Source organism: Canis lupus, chromosome 6 (genome assembly GCF_048164855.1).
Source record: "Canis lupus baileyi chromosome 6, mCanLup2.hap1, whole genome shotgun sequence".
Classification (NCBI taxonomy): domain Eukaryota; kingdom Metazoa; phylum Chordata; class Mammalia; order Carnivora; family Canidae; genus Canis; species Canis lupus.
The window spans coordinates 70,449,598-70,469,218 of NC_132843.1; the positions used below are offsets into that span (position 1 = coordinate 70,449,598).

The following is a 19,621-nucleotide window of genomic DNA, read 5'->3' on the forward strand; positions in this document are numbered from 1 at the left end:
CCACCCAGGTGTCCCAAGACAGAGAATTTTAAGTGGGCTCTATGGCCAGTGTGAGCCCCACACAGGGCTCAATCTCATGACCTTAAGATCATGACCTGAGTCAAAATCAAGAATCAGACGCTTACATGGCTAAGCCACCCAGGCACCCCTACATTGTCTTAATGTAATCATGTTTATCAATCTTTTTCTTCAAGGATTGTGTTTATTTGCTTATTTATTTATTAATATTTTATTTTGGGGACACCTGGGTGGCTCAGTGGTTTAGCACCTGGCTTTGGCCCAGGGCGTGATGCTGGAGTCCCGGGATTGAGTCCCACATCGGGCTCCCTGCATGGAGCCTGCTTCTCCCTCTGCCTGTGTCTCTGCCTCTCTCTCTCTGTGTCTCTCATGAATAAACATATAGAATCTTTTTTAAAAATTGTATTTTGGGAGACACCTGGATGGCTCAGCGGCTGAGCATCTGTCTTTGGCTCAGGACATGATCCCGTGGTCCCGGGGTCGAGTCCCATATTGGGCTCCCTGCATGGAATCTGCTTTTTCCTCTGCCTGTGTCTCTGCCTCTGTGTGTGTGTGTGTCTCTCATGAATAAATAAATAAAATCTTAAAAAAAAAAAAAAAGATTTTATTTTTAAGTAATCTCTACATCTAACTTGGGACTCGAATTCACAAGCCCGAGATTAAGTCACAGGCTCTACTGACTGAGCCTGTCAGGCATCCCTTCTGTTCTTTACACTAAGAAATTCTTTTCTTTTTTTTTTTAGATTTTATTTATTTATTTGAGACAGAGAGTGATAGAGACAGCACAACCAGAGGGGCAGAGGGAGAGGGAGAAGTGATTCTCCTGCTGAGCAGGGAGTCCAACTTGAGGTTCTATCCCAGGACTGGAGAATCATGACCTAAGCTTAAGGCAGATGCATAACTGATTGAGCCACCTAGGTGCCCCAAGAAATTATTTTAAGAAAACTAAAGCCAAAAAGTAATTAAAAAAAAAAAAAGAGAATACTAAAGCCAGTCTCCTACATATACTTCTAAAACTTTAAAGTTCTCATTTTCACCCTTCAGTCTTTAATCTACTGTAATTCATTTTTTTCACGGTATGATATAGAGAGCTAATTTTACTTTATTCTTCCCATAAGGATAATCGATTATCCCAGGACAATTTACTATACAGTTTCTCTTATAAGACATCTAGTTTTTATATACACACGTTCTAATCATTAGAGCTATTTGCAAACACAGTAGTCCCCTCTCATCTGCACGGGGTATGTTATAAGTCCCCCAGGGGATGCCTGAAACTGCAGATAGTACCAAACCCTACATATACTATGGGTTTTTTTTTTCCTGTACATACATACGTACCTATCGTAAATTTTAGTTTATAAATTAGGCACAGTAAGATATTAACAAAAATAACTAATAATAGAATAATTATAATAATAGAATACAAAACTACAGTAATAAAGGTTACGTAAATGTAGTCTTCCTCAAGATCTTATTGTACTGTATTTTTTCTTATTATTATTGTGATGATGTGAGATGAAGTGCCCACAGGATGAAGTGAGGTGAATGACATAAACCGTGTGACATAGTGTGAGGCTACTGCTGACCATCTGTGATAGGTCAGAAGGAGGAGCATCTGCTTCCTAAGTGTGGTTGACTATGGGTAACTGAAACCAGAGAAAGTGAAACTAGAAATAAGAGAAGATCACTGTATTCTAGTACTTCTCTTTCCAGACACTTAACGGCACGGACATATGACTTTAAATGTAAATAAAAGTGACACTTCCCATTTGCTGCCCTGGTAATCATCATAGCATGTGCCAAGACCTCATTCTGGATCCTGAGCTAACTCTGATGAACAGAACCTTGCTGGCAGTTCACACTGAACATGTAGCACTGGTAATAAATGAGTTTGTGACATGTTAGGCCACTGAGAATTTTTTAAAGCAGAATTTCATTGCTATAATACAACCTAGCTTGCAAACGGATACGGAGAAGGAGGTCACTAGGATCTCTACTGTTCAGTAATCTAATAGTCTACCCCTTGATAATACACGGCATCTTAATGATTATTGTTTTATAAATTCTGATATCTGCGAATGTGTGCCTCACCTTGTTCTTCAGCGATGCTATCTTTGTCCTTGGCCCTTACTTCTTTCACAGGAATTTAAGAATTAGTCAAGTTCCATTACAAACCCGGTTTAGGGACACCTGGGTGGCTTGGCGGTTGGGTGTCTGTCTTCAGCTCATGGCGTGATCCTGGTCTGGGGATGGAGTCCCACATCAAACTCCCTGCAGGGAGTTTTGCTTCTCCCTCTGCTATGTCTCTGCTCTCTCTCTCTCTGTGTCTCTCATGAATAAATAAATAAAATCTTAAAAAAAAAAAAAAAAACGTTTAAAGGGAAGATTGCAGGATGAGACCTATGGCTATCTAAAGATCATATCAGAAAATCATGAGTAACTGGCCTTTAGTTTCTGATAGTAATAATGGCATAGGGAAGGATCTCATTTTCTCTAAATAGCTCTACCTCCAAAAAATGTTAACTTAGCTTTGGACACTGTATATGATCCTGAAAACCCATACTAGGAGTACAGTCCCTATCTAGACTATCCCATGTGCAACTGCTCCATCTTTATATATAATACTAGTCATAGAGGGAGACAGGTGCATGGTCAAAAGGTGTGATGTGGCTCACTCATTCAAATCATGATCCCTAAGTAGGCACCCCTTTGGTGAAGAATATGAGGTCAAGAAAGTTTTCCAACTGTTCCGAGGAATATTATCAAACTGTCCACAGTGTTTCCCAATGCCTTCTTTCTGATTTTTTTTTAAGATTTATTTATTTATTTTAGAAAGAGAGAGAGAGTGTTGGTGGAGGGGGAAGGGAGAGAGAGAATCTTAAGTAGACCTCCTGCTGAGCACAGAGCCTGATTGCAGAGCTCAAGCCCAACACCCTGAGATCATGACCTGAGCCAAAATCAAGAATTGGGCATTTAACCCACTAAGCCACCCAGGTACACAGAAATTCCTTTTTAACTCCTTCAACAAGTAAACTCTTTTTAATTTCCTAATTACTGCCTATATCCGGCTCTTCTGTCAATCCAAATCTGCAACTGTCACTTATTAATGCAATGTTCTGTAACGTTAACTGGTTTATCACTATAATCTCAAATCTTGCAGAAGTGTGGTATAGCTCTCCACTTAATTTAGGTCTTCTCTTGCCTTTCAATGTTTTATAATTTTATAATTTATAAAGTTATTTTCTTTTAGATTTATACCTATTTATACCTATTTTATACACATACTAAGGTATTTATACATATCTTACAGTATTGATTGGTATTAAAAAATCTTTTATAGGCATACAATTCCTATAAATACACAGGAATGTAGTTGGTATTTTCACATTGTCAGATTAGTAATCTTGCTGAACTCATTAGTTTTAATAGTTATCTGTAGGTTCTTCTGCATTATTTTTGCAGATCAGGGGTCAGAAAAATTTCCTGTAAGGGCCAAAGAGTATATGTTTTTAGCTTTGCAGGCCATGTGGTCTCTGATGCAACTACTCAGTGCTGCCCTTGCAGCTCAAAAACAGCCATAGACAATACGTAAGCAAACAAAACTTTACTTATAACAACAGGCAACACACAGAGTTGACTCATAGGCCACAGTTTGACTACCTTTGGTGCACGTAACCATATTACCTGTGAATAATAGCATCTTTTACCTTTCCAACTCACATACTTTTTAAAGTAGATTCCACATCCAGCGTGGAGCTGAATGTGGGGCTTGAACTCACAACCTTGAGATCAAGACCTGAGTGGAGATCAAAGAGTCAGAGGCCTAACCAACTGGGCCACTCAGGCGCCCCCAACTTATAGACTTTTAATTTTCCTTGTTACTGAGCCAGCCAGGACTTCCAGTTGTGTACTAAATAGAAGTGATAACGACAGACATCCTATTGTAAAGGATACTTCTTACCGTTTCTTTAGAAAAACATTTCTAAGATTCTGACTTTAGAATGATGTTTGCTACAGAGTTTTCAGAGATAAACTTTATCAGGTTCATAAAGTTCATTTTACTTCACAGTGTGCAAAGTCTTTAATCAATGGGTATTGAATTCTACCAAATACATTTCCCTCAGATATTGATTGGGTAAAATTTCCTCTTTGATCTATTATTGTGATAAGTTATAATCATAAATTTTTAGTGCTCGGGTTAGCACAAAAATCATTCCTTAAACTAATCTTGGCCAGGATGTATTATCAGTTTTCCAATTTGCTGTATTAGGTTTACTAATATTTTCTTTTGCATTTTACATCTAGTTCATAAGTAAAATTGACCTGAAATTTTTCTCTTGCACTGTTCTTGTCTGATTTTGACATCAAGGCTATATCAGCCTCACAAGTAAGCAGGTGATACCAGTGATTACCTCCATGTTGGGGAACTGGGTGACCTGGGGACAGAGATAGAGGAAGACTGGTTTTACATCATATATCCTTTGTACCTTCTGAATTTTATACTATATGCACTCTGCATCCTTTGTACCTTCTGAATGTTTTTTTAAGATTTTATCTATTTATTCATGAGAGACACAGAGAGAGAGGCAGAGACACAGGCAGAGGGAGAAGCAGGCTCCTCACAGGTAGCCTGATGCGGGACTCAATCCCAAGGATCATGACCTGAGACAAAAGCAGATGCTCACCACTAAGCCACCCAGGCGTCTCTGTACCTTTGAAATTAAAAAAATAAATAAATAAAATTTAGAATTCAGAAAAGAGAACTCTAATTCTTCACTTATAAAATAGGTATAATAATATTTCTATCCCAGGATGCCTGGGTGGCTCAGCGGTTAAGCGTCTGCCTTTGGCTCAGGGCGTGATCCTGGAATCCTGGGATCGAGTCCCAATTCGGGCTCCTTCCATGGAGCCTGCTCTCCCTCTGCCTGTGTCTCTGCCAGTCTCTCTCTGTGTCTCTCATGAATAAATAAGTAAAATCTTTAAAAAATACTACTACTAATATTTCTATCTCAAAAATTTATATGAATAATACATATGGAAGTTCTTTATAATTTAAAAAAACTCAAACACTTTCACCTTATTTAAATATAATCAAGGAAGTAGTATATGATGTGATATAAAAGAAGTAAACATTCCACAGAGAGGGGAGTATCAGAGAGAGCACCATCTACACACCTTTCTCATGCTATTCTCTATCCAAATCTAACCCAACTTTCAAGGCCAGGCTTAACCACATCTTTGCCATGATGATCTCCCTTGCCAGCCCTTCCCTTCATTTATCCTGTGCCAGTTATTTATTCTGAAGCCTTCAGCACACACTTGCCATACAACTCAACAACAAGGTGTTGTTACCTTTTTGATAACTCCTAAGCTGTCATTCACTTTTTTGGTGTTTATATTATGTCCCCAGTTGGATTCTAATTACTTCATGGAGAAAATCACCTATCATGCTTATTTTTAGCCCACATGGTATATATGGCACTACTGTATATTTAATTGATTTTAATAATTATTGATGGAATAAATGAAGAAACAAATAACAAAATGAACAGTAAGTTAGGAAAACATTAAGCCAGCTCTCGTAGGATTGCTTAAGGGGAAAAAAAGGAACACGTTTCAGGTAAAAGGGTAACAGCACAAAACTAGGGGCAGCCCCAGTGGCTCAGTGGTTTAGCGCCACCTTCAGTCCAGGGCCTGATCCTGGAGACCCGGGATCAAGTCCCACATCAGGGTCCCTACATGGAGCCTGCTTCTCCCTCTGCCTGTGTCTCTGTCTCTCTGTGTGTGTGTCTCTCATGAATAAATTTTAAAAATCTTAAAAAAAAAAAAACCCACAAAACTACAGAGACTAAAATTCACAGTGTAAATGCATGTGCAGGCATGTTTGTGAGTGTGATAAGGGGTTGGTTATAAGTTGGCTCAAAGAAACTTTTATTTTGGGAGACAGAGATAAAGAAGGTAGGAATCTTTCTTCCTTAAATGACAGGTTACAGAGATGAATTTGCTCTTATAGATAATAATCACTCACTATATTTTCTCTACTTCCTAGTTATGTATTTTAGGTTTAAGCTAACCAATGGAGGTAACCTGCAAAATTAAGAAAAGGAACTATGGGGAGCACCTGGGTGGCTCAGTGGTTAAGCATCTGACTTCGGGTCAGATCTTGATCTCAGAGTCCTGGGATTGAGTCCCGCATCAGGCTCCCCATTGGAGAGCCTCTGTGTGTGTGTCTCTCATGAATAAGTAAATAAAATCTTAAAAAAAAAAAAAAAAAAAACTAGTGAAAGTCATCCATTAATGTCTAGTTTTGACTGAGTAGTCAAAAATAGATGCCAGTTTGCACAGGGTCAGAGAAAGGAATTGTAGATAACATTCCCCATATGCTTATGGCCGCTAATAAAGGACTTAAAACACTGTGAAAACTCAAAAAAGAAAGTGCTTGTCCATTTGAGATCTATTATATTATATTTTACAGATAGGTAAAAAATTCATCTTTAAGTTTTGCTTTTAGTTCAAAATTTAAGTTTATGACTATGTCATCATTATTTTTATAGTTAACAAACCTATCTCATTAAAGCTCAAACCAAAAAAAATAAAATAAAATAAAAGATAAAGTTCAAACCACTAGACTAAATGAAAAGAATCTACAATGCTCAAAGTTTTATACAGAAATCAAAGAAAGTAAAAGAAAACCACTTACCATATGTGATCAACAGAAGGACAAAAGGAATGTTTTTAAATAAGTTCCTTATTGATTTCTTATAGGAGTACTCAGCAGGAGGGCTGTTTTGAAGAACTGCTTGAGCCTGACTTGGTGGATATGGAGGTTTTTCTTTGAATGCTGGAAATACACATGGAAAGGTAATTAAATACATGTATCTTGCTTAGTGAGCAGACTAAATCAGTTTAAGCTTAAAGATGTAGTGAAAGTCTTACAGGGAGGCTGTTTCATTAATTTCTGGAGAATCTCCTCTCAGTTCTCTGAAACTGACTATTAACTCAGAGGCCAATTCACATAACTTAACTGCAAAACCATCAATATATCACACCCTTGCCCACTGATTATTCCCTTTTTAGTTAAGCAAGATGAATTTTTGTTCTAGTAAGTATTCAGCAAATTCATTTCTAAACTTAGTTCCATTTATAATTATAGTTAACATCAGCTATAAGCAAACCAATATGTTACTGAACTTTTAGAGGATTGTCCTGAGTTGGCAACTATTTTCTTCGAAGATCTGATAAAAAATTTTATCATCTGATCTATCTACACCTCTAGAATGGAAAAGGTCCAGGAGGATTCACGGGAGCAGAGCTCACCAAAAACACTGGTTAATTATGATATACTGAAAACTTAGCAAACTAAAACAGACTTCTATTTTTACAGGTGTCACAACTAATTCAAGAGGAGACAAACTCATGAATATTTACTTTTTAATATCCTTATAGCGGAGGACTGGTAGACATAAAATGTTTAAGTTGTTGCAACTCCTCCTCTTCAGTTCACCCTATCTGCTCCTTGCACTGTTGAGGATGTCTGTTGTCCTTTCCTGAAAGTCTCTTTGTGTCCTAGTTGAGATAGGAGATATCTCTTTTGTTAATATTGGTAAGGTACAACTCACGCAATTGTAAAACAAAGTTTCAGAATGTAAAAACCATGCTTACAAGGTAGTCATGGGGATTGAGAAGGAGTCTTAGTCTTACGTCTCTTATTTAGGTTTTTATTTCCTCTGGTAAAGTAAGTATAAATGGCACAGAGTTGAACTCAAATGCAAAATGAAAACAATTCTTATTAATCTTCAACTCCACTAAACCTATTTTTTTTTTAAGATTTTGTGTATTTATGCATGAGAGACACACGGAGAGAAGCAGAGACACAGGCAGAGGGAGAAGCAGGCTCTGCAGGGAGCCCGATGCAGGACTCCATCCCAGGACCCCAGGATCATGACCTGAGCCGAAGGCAGACGTTGAACCACTGAGCCATCCAGGTGTCCCTAAACCTATTTTCTGAAGAAAACCTATTTTCTGATTATCTTTTAGTTTCAGGTAGTCATCTGCCCTATCGGACAAAATCAGGCCCGTATCTGTCAGCTATACAACACACTAAACCTGGTTTCAGTCTGTACAAAGAAAAGGAAACAGGAACAGAAAACCACTGGTCTCTGACCCTGTTTATTCTGCATTACTTCCTTCAAAGTATGAAATACGGCTTCTTCTTTCTCCTCTGAAATTGAGAAGCAACAGCCTTCTTTCTTCTCCCCACAAAAAATGTGTGTTGATAAAATAATTAACTCTTGGGGCCCTGGCTGGCTAAGTTGGTAGACTATGTGTCTCTTGATTTGGAGTCATGAGTTCAAGCTCCATACTAGGGTACTTTTTTTTTTTTTTTTTCTTACAGGTAGGGAGAAAGATAAATATTTTAATTTGTTTACAAAACAGCATTTTCATAAAATTTCTGTAAGTTATAGATATATCTAGAGACCAGTTTCCTTCAATCTGGAGGAGCAAACATGAGGGGATCAACAATGTTTTGAACAAGAGTCATTAAAAACAGTCATCATTGTCCTTAACTCATTCAGTTCCATGTTGTTTCTTTTTGTTCTGTTTAAATGCAGCTTTTAGTTCTGACAATTCATACTTTAGTTTTATGATCTCAGGGTGACCAGAGACTGGTATTTGTCAAAAGCCCTTTTTGTGAATCTTCTTGAAGCTGGACCATATTTTTGCAAGAGCATCAGAACAACACCTTGATAGAAGTGTGAACTCTTCTCACTGTAGCATTCCAGCTGTTCTCTCTTTATATCTCAAGCCGAATTTGTAGGTTTTCAGGATGATTTGAAGGTTATCTAGGTAATTTGGTGGGGACAGGTGACTTGGGGATCCTACCCTTCCGCCATCTTGCCCCGCCTCCATACTAGGGTACTTAAACACATGAGTGCATACATTAATAATAATAATAATGTATGAAATGTATGAAAGCACATGTTAGTAGTAGTAATAATAATAATAATAAATAACTATCAAAGCAGTTATTCTCCAAAGTAGCCACATTCAAACTTTATCTTCCACGATAAATAAGAAGGAAATTTATTGTGTTTAGGACTATTTCTACTTTTTGAAATTAGATAACAATAGAGGGGATCCCCGGGTGGCTCAGCGGTTTAGTGCCTGCCTTCCGCCCAGGGCGTAATCCTGGAGTCCTGAGATCGAGTCCCACGTCAGGCTCCCTGCATGGAGCCTGCTTCTCCCTCTGCCTGTGTCTCTGCTTCTTTCTCTCCCTCTCTCTCTCTCTCTGTCTCTCATGAATAAATAAATAAAATCTTTAAAAAACAAAACAAAACAACAATAGAGTTGCCTGGGTGGCTCAGTGGTTAAGCGCCTCCCTTCCGCCCAGGGTGTGATCCTGGGGTTCCAGGATTGAGTCCCACATCAGGCTCCCACATGGAGCCTGCTTCTCCCTCTGCCTGTGTCTCTGCCTCTCTCTCTCTGTGTCTCTCATGAATAAATAAGTATAATCTTTTAAAAATAAATAAATAAATAAATAAATAAATAAATAAATAAATAAATAACATTATCTTTTGATTTCATTATTTGTCCCTGTATGATTCAAGCAGATATTCCACATATTAACTTATTACAAGACATGTATAAGTTTGAATACTGGCTCTGCCTCATATCTTTGTATAACTCTGAAGAAGTCAATTTCCATCTCTCAACTGTAGCTTTCTCATACATAAAATGGAAAAACAAGTTGTTATGAGGATTATATGATATAATATATGCAAAATAATTTTGTAATTATTGAATACTACAGAATTCAGCGTCATTTTCTGGAATACTTTTTTTTTTAAAGATTTAATTTATTTATTCATGAGAAACACAGAGAGAGAGGCAGAGACATAGGCAGAGAGAGAAGCAGGCTCCTCGCAGGGAGCCCAATGTGGTACTCAATCTCAGGACTCCAGTATCACACCCTGGGCTGAAGGCAGGCGCTCAATCACTGAGCCACCCAGGCGTCCCAGGAATACTGATTTTTTTTTAAAAGATCTTACTCATTTATTTTGAGAGAAAGAAAGCACAAGCAGAGGAGAGACTCAGACTCCCCACTGAGCATAGAGCCTGATACGAGGCTCGAGATCATGACCTGAGCTCAAGTCAGACACTTAATGGATTGAGCCACCCAAGTGCCCTCAGGAATACCTACTTTTAAAAGTCAGAGACTTTATCTCAGGGGCTTGAAATTCTTATAGACTAAGTAAAACATACTTCTATTAAAAGTTTACAATAGTAGCCAATATATAAATATCCTGAATATAAGAATCAAAAGTAGAATTATACATACATGTTATACACTCATGTGTTTAAGTATTTTAACATTAAATATTTTGATTGCCATTGCTTCTGGTTTCTCTTATGTACCCATGTTAGTGAATCAGGAAGGTAAAGATTTTAATTTGCACACTTGAGTTAAGTGATAGAGTTTGCTGCCATCCTGCACAAGAAGAGCTTTCAAATACAACAGCATTACCACTTATACCAAAGAAATTTGAACTGGAACAAAAACAAGACTAATTAAAAAATAAAATGGCATATTTTTATACGTAACATTTTAAATATAGAGTTGGGGTACCTAGGCTCAAATTTCATCTTCAGTTATTTACTGTGACCATGGCTAGATTAAAACACTTCAATTCTGTGTCCTTCTTTTGTCATCTATCAAATGGGAATACTAATAGTACTGCCTTCACATGGCTATGAGGATTAGATGATATAGCATATATTGTGCCTTTAAACATGTTTGGTACTTACCAAACAACCAAATGGTAGAGGCCATAATTGTGTGGGGTATGAAGAATGAGGGATTAGTGTAAAATTCAGTGGAAGGCTTGGGTTAATTCCTGTAAGTGCTAGATGGATTACATTCATCAGTAAGCTCCATGAGATCGGGTAAGAGGGTTACATGGCATGAAGTTTCAAAACAGTATTTTGGAAAGACTGCTGAATACCAATTTAGTATGTATCACGTTGCTGAAAAACAACAGCAGAACCAATTTACTTTATAAAATTTGGTTGGGCTTCCAAATTATTTGTGGGTAGAATTTAGAGGGAAGTAGGATTATCTCTTAGTAATTAAGGACATTTAAAAAGTAGGAATTTTTAAAATAATCCATATCTTCCTCAATAGCAAATATTTGTGTATAAGGAAAATAGATAACTTTTGTTTAAATGTCACAATTTTCAACCTAAGACATTCATGTCACAAATGAATATTACCATGCTTATATGTTTGTTATCATAAGGTTAAGATTAGAGGCCACCAAGCAAAACTTAATAGTGAGACCTTTCTTCCCTGCTCCATCTCCACAGTCTAATCAGAAGCTAATGAGTACATAAATAAGTAATAATGGACATGAATAGGTTTCTTTTAATTTCTCAAATAACACAGGGTGCTAGGTCAACAGTCACATCTATTATTACTGCCTTTTTGTCCCCTTCCTTTAAAAAATAAAAATCTTATATTTGTAGGCTATCATACAGATCTGCTTAACCTCATATGTGTCATATATATAATTTCACATATATAGGTATCTTACATAGAACCTGTTCTTTCATTTCTTCCAAAGAGACAAGTAATGAAAGACAATTAAAAAAAAAAAAAAAAAACCAAAGGAATTGATGTGAAGATAAATAAGCAATCCTAGGAAAGAGGATTTTACATTTTAATAATCCCTATTACTACTAGAGGATCAATTTTTGCAAAATATATATGAACTATATTTCACTTAGCAAATCAAATATGGCTACCAGGGAAGTAGTCTTAAGTTTATTTTTAAAAAATATACAGTTGACCCTTGAACAACATGGGGGTTAGGGACATCAATCCCACACACAGCAGAAAATTCATGTATACTTTTGACTCCCCCAAAACTTAACAACTACTGTTGACCAGAAGCCTTACTAACAACATAGTCAACTGACGCCTACTTTGTATGTTATCTGTGTTACACACCATATTCTTAAAATAAAGTAAGCTAGACGAAAGAAAATGAAATCATAAGGAAGAGAAAATACATTTATAGTACTGTAAAAAAATCCATGTAGAATTGGACACATGCAGTTCAAACCCATGTTATTCAAGGGCCAACTGTAGATTTCTTTTAAAACTTTGTTAAGCTGCTGAAATAGTACAGGAATAATTTGTCCTTTTTCCGTAGTCTGTACACAGCAAAAATGTCACTCCCTAACTGGAACAAAAAAAATAGCCAAGAGTGGATTTGGCATGTAAGAATATTTTGTATGCTACCAAAAGAATATTTTTTCATTATCTGAAAGGAAATTAAACGTATGGGCAGTTCATCTATGAAGGCAGTCTCTATCAAAATAGTCTTTAAACTACATGTCTTTGAAAACTAAGGATTTCATATCTGGAGATCACAAAATTTGAATTTTTTATTACTATTATAGCCATGGTAAAAATCAATCTATAAATTTTAAAACTCCAGCTATAAAAAAACAAAACTCCAGCTATAATGCAATGTAATGTAAATATCAAGGATTAAGAGACGGCCTTTCAACTTTAAAGTTGCTTTCTTCCACGAATCAATTTAAGAGTGCCTAAAGAGCAATATTACAGTTATGTCAGCAACCATATTACTTAAAAAAAGCCCTATATCCTTCTCCCTGAAATCAAAATTGTTTCCCATTAAGAATAAACTTGAAAAAGCAGACCTTCCCAAACCTTCTTCCAAACTGATGATGGCTGCTTGCAGTGGATTTTGACTGACTGCTTCAAGACACAGGCCCAGGCGAGAGAACTCAGTGACGGGTGGTGACAGCAGTGCTTTGCTGGAGTGGCCTAACAAGCAGACAGTTGCCAGTCTGAAATTCTGCTGAACAGCTTGCCACTGCCCTGAATCATTCACTGGTCAACATTTTCAGATCCAGTTAATTGTTAAAATGGGCATCCTTGGAAGGATTTACCATTTAAAAAAAAAAAAAAAAAAAGGTTGTAGCCTCTTTGCATCATTTCAAAAGCATGATAATCTGTTCCTGGCTATAGGAGCATAAGATGCAGAACATGTAGTGGAATATGCAAACAGGAGACAGGTTATAAGTTTGAAAGAACAGTTATCAGGGAAGAAAAGTTAGTAGTGATATAAATTAGATGAATTAGTCTTCAGACCCTTTATGATATTAAAATAGTAGCAGACCAAAACATACCTCTAGGGGCATAGCATTTGTTATCTGAACAAAAGTGCAATAGCAAGAATGAAACAAGCAAATGGTACTGGAGATATTATCATAAAAATGTTCAGGATTAGTTATTTTTATTTGCATATGTTTGCCATGCATTGATCTATTTAAGCAATAGGGAAAATAATTTGCTTACCAATGACTGTTAAAAGACATAAAAATGTGGCGATGGATGATGTTCCATAAAACATAGTACTGATATTACACTCCAGAAGATCCGTGTTATTCTGTGTGTTGGGCACTAAAACTGGTGGTAGCAAAAAGCCAACTGCAGTTCCAAGCTGTAAAACAAATGATCCTGTTCATAGCTATTATTAATAAGAGAAAAAAAGCACATACTGGCAATTAATACAACATGGAGAAAACAGTTTCTTTATTAAGGTATAAGGTGTAAAATCTTAAAAAAACAAAAAAAAGGTGTAAGGTGTACATCCTAAAGCTCCATGTTCTGGGGTGCCTGGGTGGCTCAGCAGTTGAGTGTCTGCCTTCGGCCCAGGGCATGATCCTGGAGTGCCAGGACTGAGGCCCACATCGGGCTCCCTGCATGGAGCCTGCTACTCCCTCTGCCTATCTCTATGCCTCTCTCTCTCTGTCTCTCATGAATAAATAAATAAAATCTTAAAAAAAAAAAAAAAGGTGTAAGGTGTACAACCTAAAGCTCCACGTTCTGGGGTACCTCGCTGGCTCAGCTGGATGAGCATGCAACTCTTGATCTAGGAGTTTTGAGTTTGAGCCCCACACTGCATGTAGAAATTACTCAAATAAATGAATATTAAAAAAAATCCACTAGGTTCTAATTTTTTTTTTTACTGTACCATTAAAGGGTAGTTGCTGACAACCACCTTTCCTGTTCTACTAATTCCTTGTAGCTGAATAATTCTGCTGTAAGGATTAAGGATGTGTAAGATACAATCCTTACCCTTCAGATGCTTACAATCAAAAACAGGAATAAGAATATGCAGATGAAGGCTGAGAAAAGAGGACATATAGAATGGGAGAAAATATTTGCAAATTATATATCTAAGAAGGGTCTACTATCTAGAATATATAGAGAACTCTCACAACTCAACAGCAAAAAGGCAAATATCCAATTCAAGAATGGGCAAAGGACTTGAATACACATTTTTCCAAAAAAGATGCCCAATAAGCATGTGAAAAAAAATACTCAACATCATTAATCAGTAGGAAAATGCAAATCAAAACCATAATGAGATACCACTTCATACCCACAAGGATGGCTGTAATTACAAAACAAACAATTGGAAAATAACAAACACTGGCAAGGTGTGAAAACACTGCAACCTTTGTACACTGTTAGTAGGATTATAAAATAGTGTGGCCCCTGTGGAAAACAATTTGGTAGTTCCTTAAAATATTAAACACAGAATTTCCATATGACCTAGCAATTCCACTCTTAAATAAATATTCAAGTGACAGCCTGGGTGGCTCAGCGGTTTAGCGCCGCCTTCAGCCAAGGGCCTGATTCCTGGAGACCCAGGATCGAGTCCCTGCATGGAGCCTGCTTCTCCCTCTGCCTATGTCTCTGCCTCTCTCTCTGTGTCTCTCATGAATAAATAATAAAATTAAATCTTTTAAAAAATAAATGATAAATACTCAAAAAACTAAAAATAAGTACAAATATCAAATATTATACATGAATATTCATAACAGCCCTATCTGCAATAGCCAAAAGGTAGAAACAAACCCAAATGTCCATTAGTGGATGAATGGATAAACAAAATGTGGTATATCTATACAATGAAATATTATTCAGCCCTAAAAAGAATGAAATACATATATGGGTGAACTTTGAAAACACGTGAAGTGAAAGACATCAGACATAAAAGGTCATATTGTATGATCCCATTTTTTAAAGAAATATTTAATTTATTTATTCATGAGAGACACAGAAAGAGAAGACACACAGGGAGAGGGAGACTCCATGCAGGAAGTCCGATGTGGGACTCGATCCTGGTACTCCAGGATCACGCCCTGAGCCAAAGGCAGACGCCGCCCAACCACTGAGCAATCCAGGCGTCCCCATATGATCCCATTTACATGATATATCTAGAACAGGTAAATCCATAGAGAGAAAAAGCAAATTAGTGGTTGTCTGGGGACGAAAGAAGGGTTGAATAAGGAGTGACTGCTTAGTGGGTATTGGGTCTTCTTTGAGGGTAGATGAAAATGTTTTGGATCTAGATAGAGGTGATGGTTGTACGTTGTGAATATACTAAATGCCACTGAGCTATAGTTTAAAATGGTTAATTTTATGTGAATTTCACCTCAGTAAGAAAAAACATAAGGTTGAATATGATAATCACAATGAAAGAAATAAAACTAAAGATAGAGAACATTAAACAGGTAATAATGAGAGTGTGGTAAGTACAGTGATGAAGAGGTAGAGGGTGCTTAAGATCCGGATGATCATGTGATCTATCATCCAAATAAGAACACTATTCAGAGTGAAAGGGACTAAATGAGTAATTAACCTTTTTTTTTTTTTTAGATTTTATTTATTTATTCATGGGAGACACAGAGAGAGAGGCAGAGACACAGGCAGAGGGAGAAGCAGGCTCCCCTAGGGAGCCCAATGTGGAACTCATCCCCAGACCGGGGATCGGGATAATGAGTAATTATCCTAATGAACAGCTTTACACCTGGATTATCCCAGGCAAACTGGAACATACAGTCACCTTAGCTAAGAAACTGCTTTGAAGGAGCACCTTGCATAGACGTGGGGTTCAAGAAGTTTCTGGAGGAGGAAAGATCTGAAGAGATCGGAGTTAGCCAAGTGAAATCAGGGTGTTCTCAGCTAAGGGGACATCATGTACAAAGGAAGAAGAGACCATGACCTTGTGAGAAGCTGTAAGTAGTGGACAATTCCCCTCAGAGCAGAGGAAGAATGCAGATGTGAGGAATGAGGGGTGTGGATAGGAAAGGAGTATAACAATATATAAAGATAAATATATCAGAGAATATATAAAGAACTCTCACAACTCTCTCTCTCTCTCTCTCTCTCTCTCTCTATATATATATATATATATATATATTTATTTATTTATTCATGAGAGACACACAGAGAGAGGCAGAGACACAGGCAGAGAGAGAAGCAGGCTCCATGCAGGGAGCCTGATGCAGGACTCGATCCCAGGACTCCAGAATCACGCCCTGGGTGGAAGGCAGCCGCCCAAACACTGCACCACTCAGGCATCCCAAGGGAAGAGTTTAGATTTTATTTTAGCACTATGGGAAATCATTGGCAAGTCCAAAGCAGAGCAATGACAGGATCTGATCCATGTTTTAAAAGGGTTTCCCAGGTTAGAGACCGGGCAGTAGAGGTGGATGGTGAAAAGCAGGAATTAGACAGACTTGGGTATGAATGTTGCCACCATTTAGCTGAGTGATTTCTGAAAAATAATTTAATCTCTTCAAATCTCAGTTTCAGTGTCTGTAAAATGGAGAGACTAATGGTTCTTACCTTATATTGTTAAATTCAAGGGCACAATGCATGCAAAATACTTGGCATGGTGCCAGGTTCTTAGTGAGCACTTAATAACGTTGACTATTACTATAAATGATCACTCCATAATCTAGGCTGAAAATGGAGGCCATGAACAAGTGCACAGCTACTGCAGCCAAGGAAGGATGAGAACACCAAGGGAGAATGTAGGAAGAAGGCAGAGGTGTGCTGAACATCAGAGGGATCCGCCTATGAGAAAGCATCTCCATTTATTATCCACAAATAGATAATCCATAGATACGGAGTTAATAATATTTCAGTCATGCTCAATGAAGTATGAAAGGGAATATCATTTTATAAATGAAAAACACTTTAAGAAAACAGTTCCTATCTAAACATATGGAAGCAACCAACAAAAATATCATAAATTATTTTGAATACATAACAATTAGATTCAAGCTACCCTCTCTTCTGTACTTTTAGAGAAAGATAAATGTAAAGTAATAAACACGTAGAGCTAGTCTTTTTATGGATCTTAGCTAAATCTTATTGTGATCTTGAAACAAGTATTAGATTGGAAGTAAGAGAGTAACATTCTTTTGTTACATAGCATGTAGGAATATAGGTATAGAGAGAAGTGAAGTTCTTGGTATATAGATTTTTAACTACATTCTCCTCAAGTTGAATGAACACTCAATACAATATACATGAAGCATCACAGAACTCCAGAAGCAAATTTTAAATGACAAAAAAAGGATCAATCTGGGGACGCCTGGGTGGCTCAGTGGTTTAGTGCCTGCCTTTGGCCCAGGGCATGATCCTGGGGTCCCAGGATGGAGTCCTGCATTGGGCTCCCTGCGTGGAGCCTGCTCCTCCTCCCTCTGCCTATGTCTCTGTCTCTGCCTCTCTCTCTCTCTCTGTGTCTCTCATGAATAAATAAATAAAATCTTTTTTTAAAAAAAGGATCAATCTGCAATTACAATACACACACACACACAATATTCTACTTAGTAATGTTACTGAATGCTACTGGAATTTGAACCTATGGTGTTAGAAGGATGAGGAAGCACTTTATGGGAGAAATGGCAAAATAAGCCACCCTTTTACCATGGGTTCCATGATCTGTGATCTGTCTTGCACTTTCTTACTGTTAAAAATTGGTAAGTGAATATATAATGTTGTGAAGCCTCTACCACCAGAACATTTATTTAGCTGTCATTTATAAGTGTCATGTGCTAGGCCCTCTGCTAACTGCTAATATGTAAAATTAAACAGGAGAGGGGCCTGACTGGCTCAGTTGGAAGAGTGTACAACTCTTGATCTCAGGGTCCTGAGTTCTATCTAGCCCCACCTTGGGTGTAGAGATTACTACAAAAAATAAACTTTAGAAAAATAAATAAACAAAAACAAAATAAAACAGGAGCAGTTCACACGGATCGCTCAAAACGAGCACTTCCCAGAATCCAACAACCTTCCTTTTACAATGAATACTCTGGGGGCAACAAAAACACCTACCCGAGTCTCATTGGTTATTACACTAATAAGTTTTCTATCATGTTAGGGATATAGGGGCCAGCTCGATTAATATTTTATAGGTAATTCTCAAAGCAAGATGATAAGTTGATCATTTCAAACTGGTTTGGAAGTTCTGTGCTTACAAATAAATCAAATACCATCTTTAACCCAAAACTGTTTCCTATCTTGACTACACATCTCCCTTCCTTCACTTATACACAACTGCCTCCTTCCTCTTCCCTCAGGAGGCAGAGGTCCTTTACCTGGTCCTTTAAGGAGCCGATTTTCATCTATCACTCTAGTTCTTACCTGATTGCCTAGCACGGCGGTGGCACAAGCTGTGGACACCTCCTTGGGCCCAAACCACACCGAGGCGATGCGGGAGGGCAAGCCGAGGATGAACACCTGGGCCACGGAGCACAGGCACTGGCCCAGCATGGTGACCCAGAAGAGATGCTGCTGGACACTGCCGCACTTGACCCAGGCGCCCAGGCAGTTGAGGCCGGAGCCCAGCAGGGCCGTGAGCCTCAGGCCTCTGGTGTCCAGCAGCCACGTGGCCGGGAAGATGAGGGGCACGTAGGCCAGCATGTACACCATGGACAGCCAGTCGATGTGCAGGAAGGAGACGCGGTAGAAGTCCCTGAAGACATTGCTGATGATGCTGTACTGGATCCACTGGAAGGCATTCACCAGCGAGTACAGGCTGAAGATGAGGAGCACCACAAAGCGCCGCGCGGAGAGCGCCGTCTGCGGCACTCGGGCGCCCTCGGCCCCGGGGGTCTCCTCCCCGGGGCCCCCCGGCAGCAGCCGGGTCTGGGTCTCCTCCTCCGGGGCCAGCGGGGTCCGAGGCCTGTCCAGGGCTTGCACGGCGGCCGCGAGGCTGTCCCGAGACACTCCATTCAGGGTCAGGCAGCCGGCCTTGGGCCCGTTCTGCGGCTCGGCGCTCAGCTTTCCGGGGGGCTCGCCCCCCGGGACCAACAGGTACCCATTGGCGGGCGGGTGCCCGGGTGCCCCCGCTGCCCCCTCCTCAACGTCCAGCTTCGCCATGTCCCCGCGCGCCCCCGCGCCTCCCCGCTCCCCGGCCCCCCCTCCTCCCCCTCCCTGCACCCCCGGCCCCGGCCCCGAGGCCCTCCCTGCACCCCCGACCCCAACCGCTCGGCCCACGGCTCATGCAACCCTCTCCCTGGCCGAGGGAGCGCGGGTGCGAGCCGCGGAAGCCAGCCCGCGCTGCAGGGAGCCCGCGGGCGAAGGAGGCTCTCCCGCTCCGAGCCTACCTCCGGGCGGTCACCCCGCGCCGGGCCCCGCCCCGAGAGCGTGTCACCGCGGGTGACGGCGCGGCGGCCAATCAGCGGGCGTCCTCGCCCGGCGCGC

At 39.2% G+C, this 19,621-nt stretch overlaps 1 protein-coding gene across 1 annotated transcript in view; it reads right to left on the reverse strand.

Annotated features, from left to right (window-relative positions):
- The window catches only part of FLVCR1 (FLVCR choline and heme transporter 1), a 37,813-nt gene extending 18,491 nt beyond the window's left edge, over window positions 1-19,322 (reverse strand). Inside the window, exons 1-3 of the mRNA XM_072831113.1 lie at window positions 18,560-19,322; window positions 13,409-13,553; window positions 6,722-6,862 (exon numbers count right to left, since the gene is read on the reverse strand). Coding sequence (XP_072687214.1) covers window positions 6,722-6,862; window positions 13,409-13,553; window positions 18,560-19,297 — 1,024 coding nt within the window. The 5' untranslated portion in view covers window positions 19,298-19,322. The remainder of the gene's footprint in view (window positions 1-6,721; window positions 6,863-13,408; window positions 13,554-18,559) is intronic.
- Window positions 19,323-19,621: the final 299 nt, after the last annotated feature.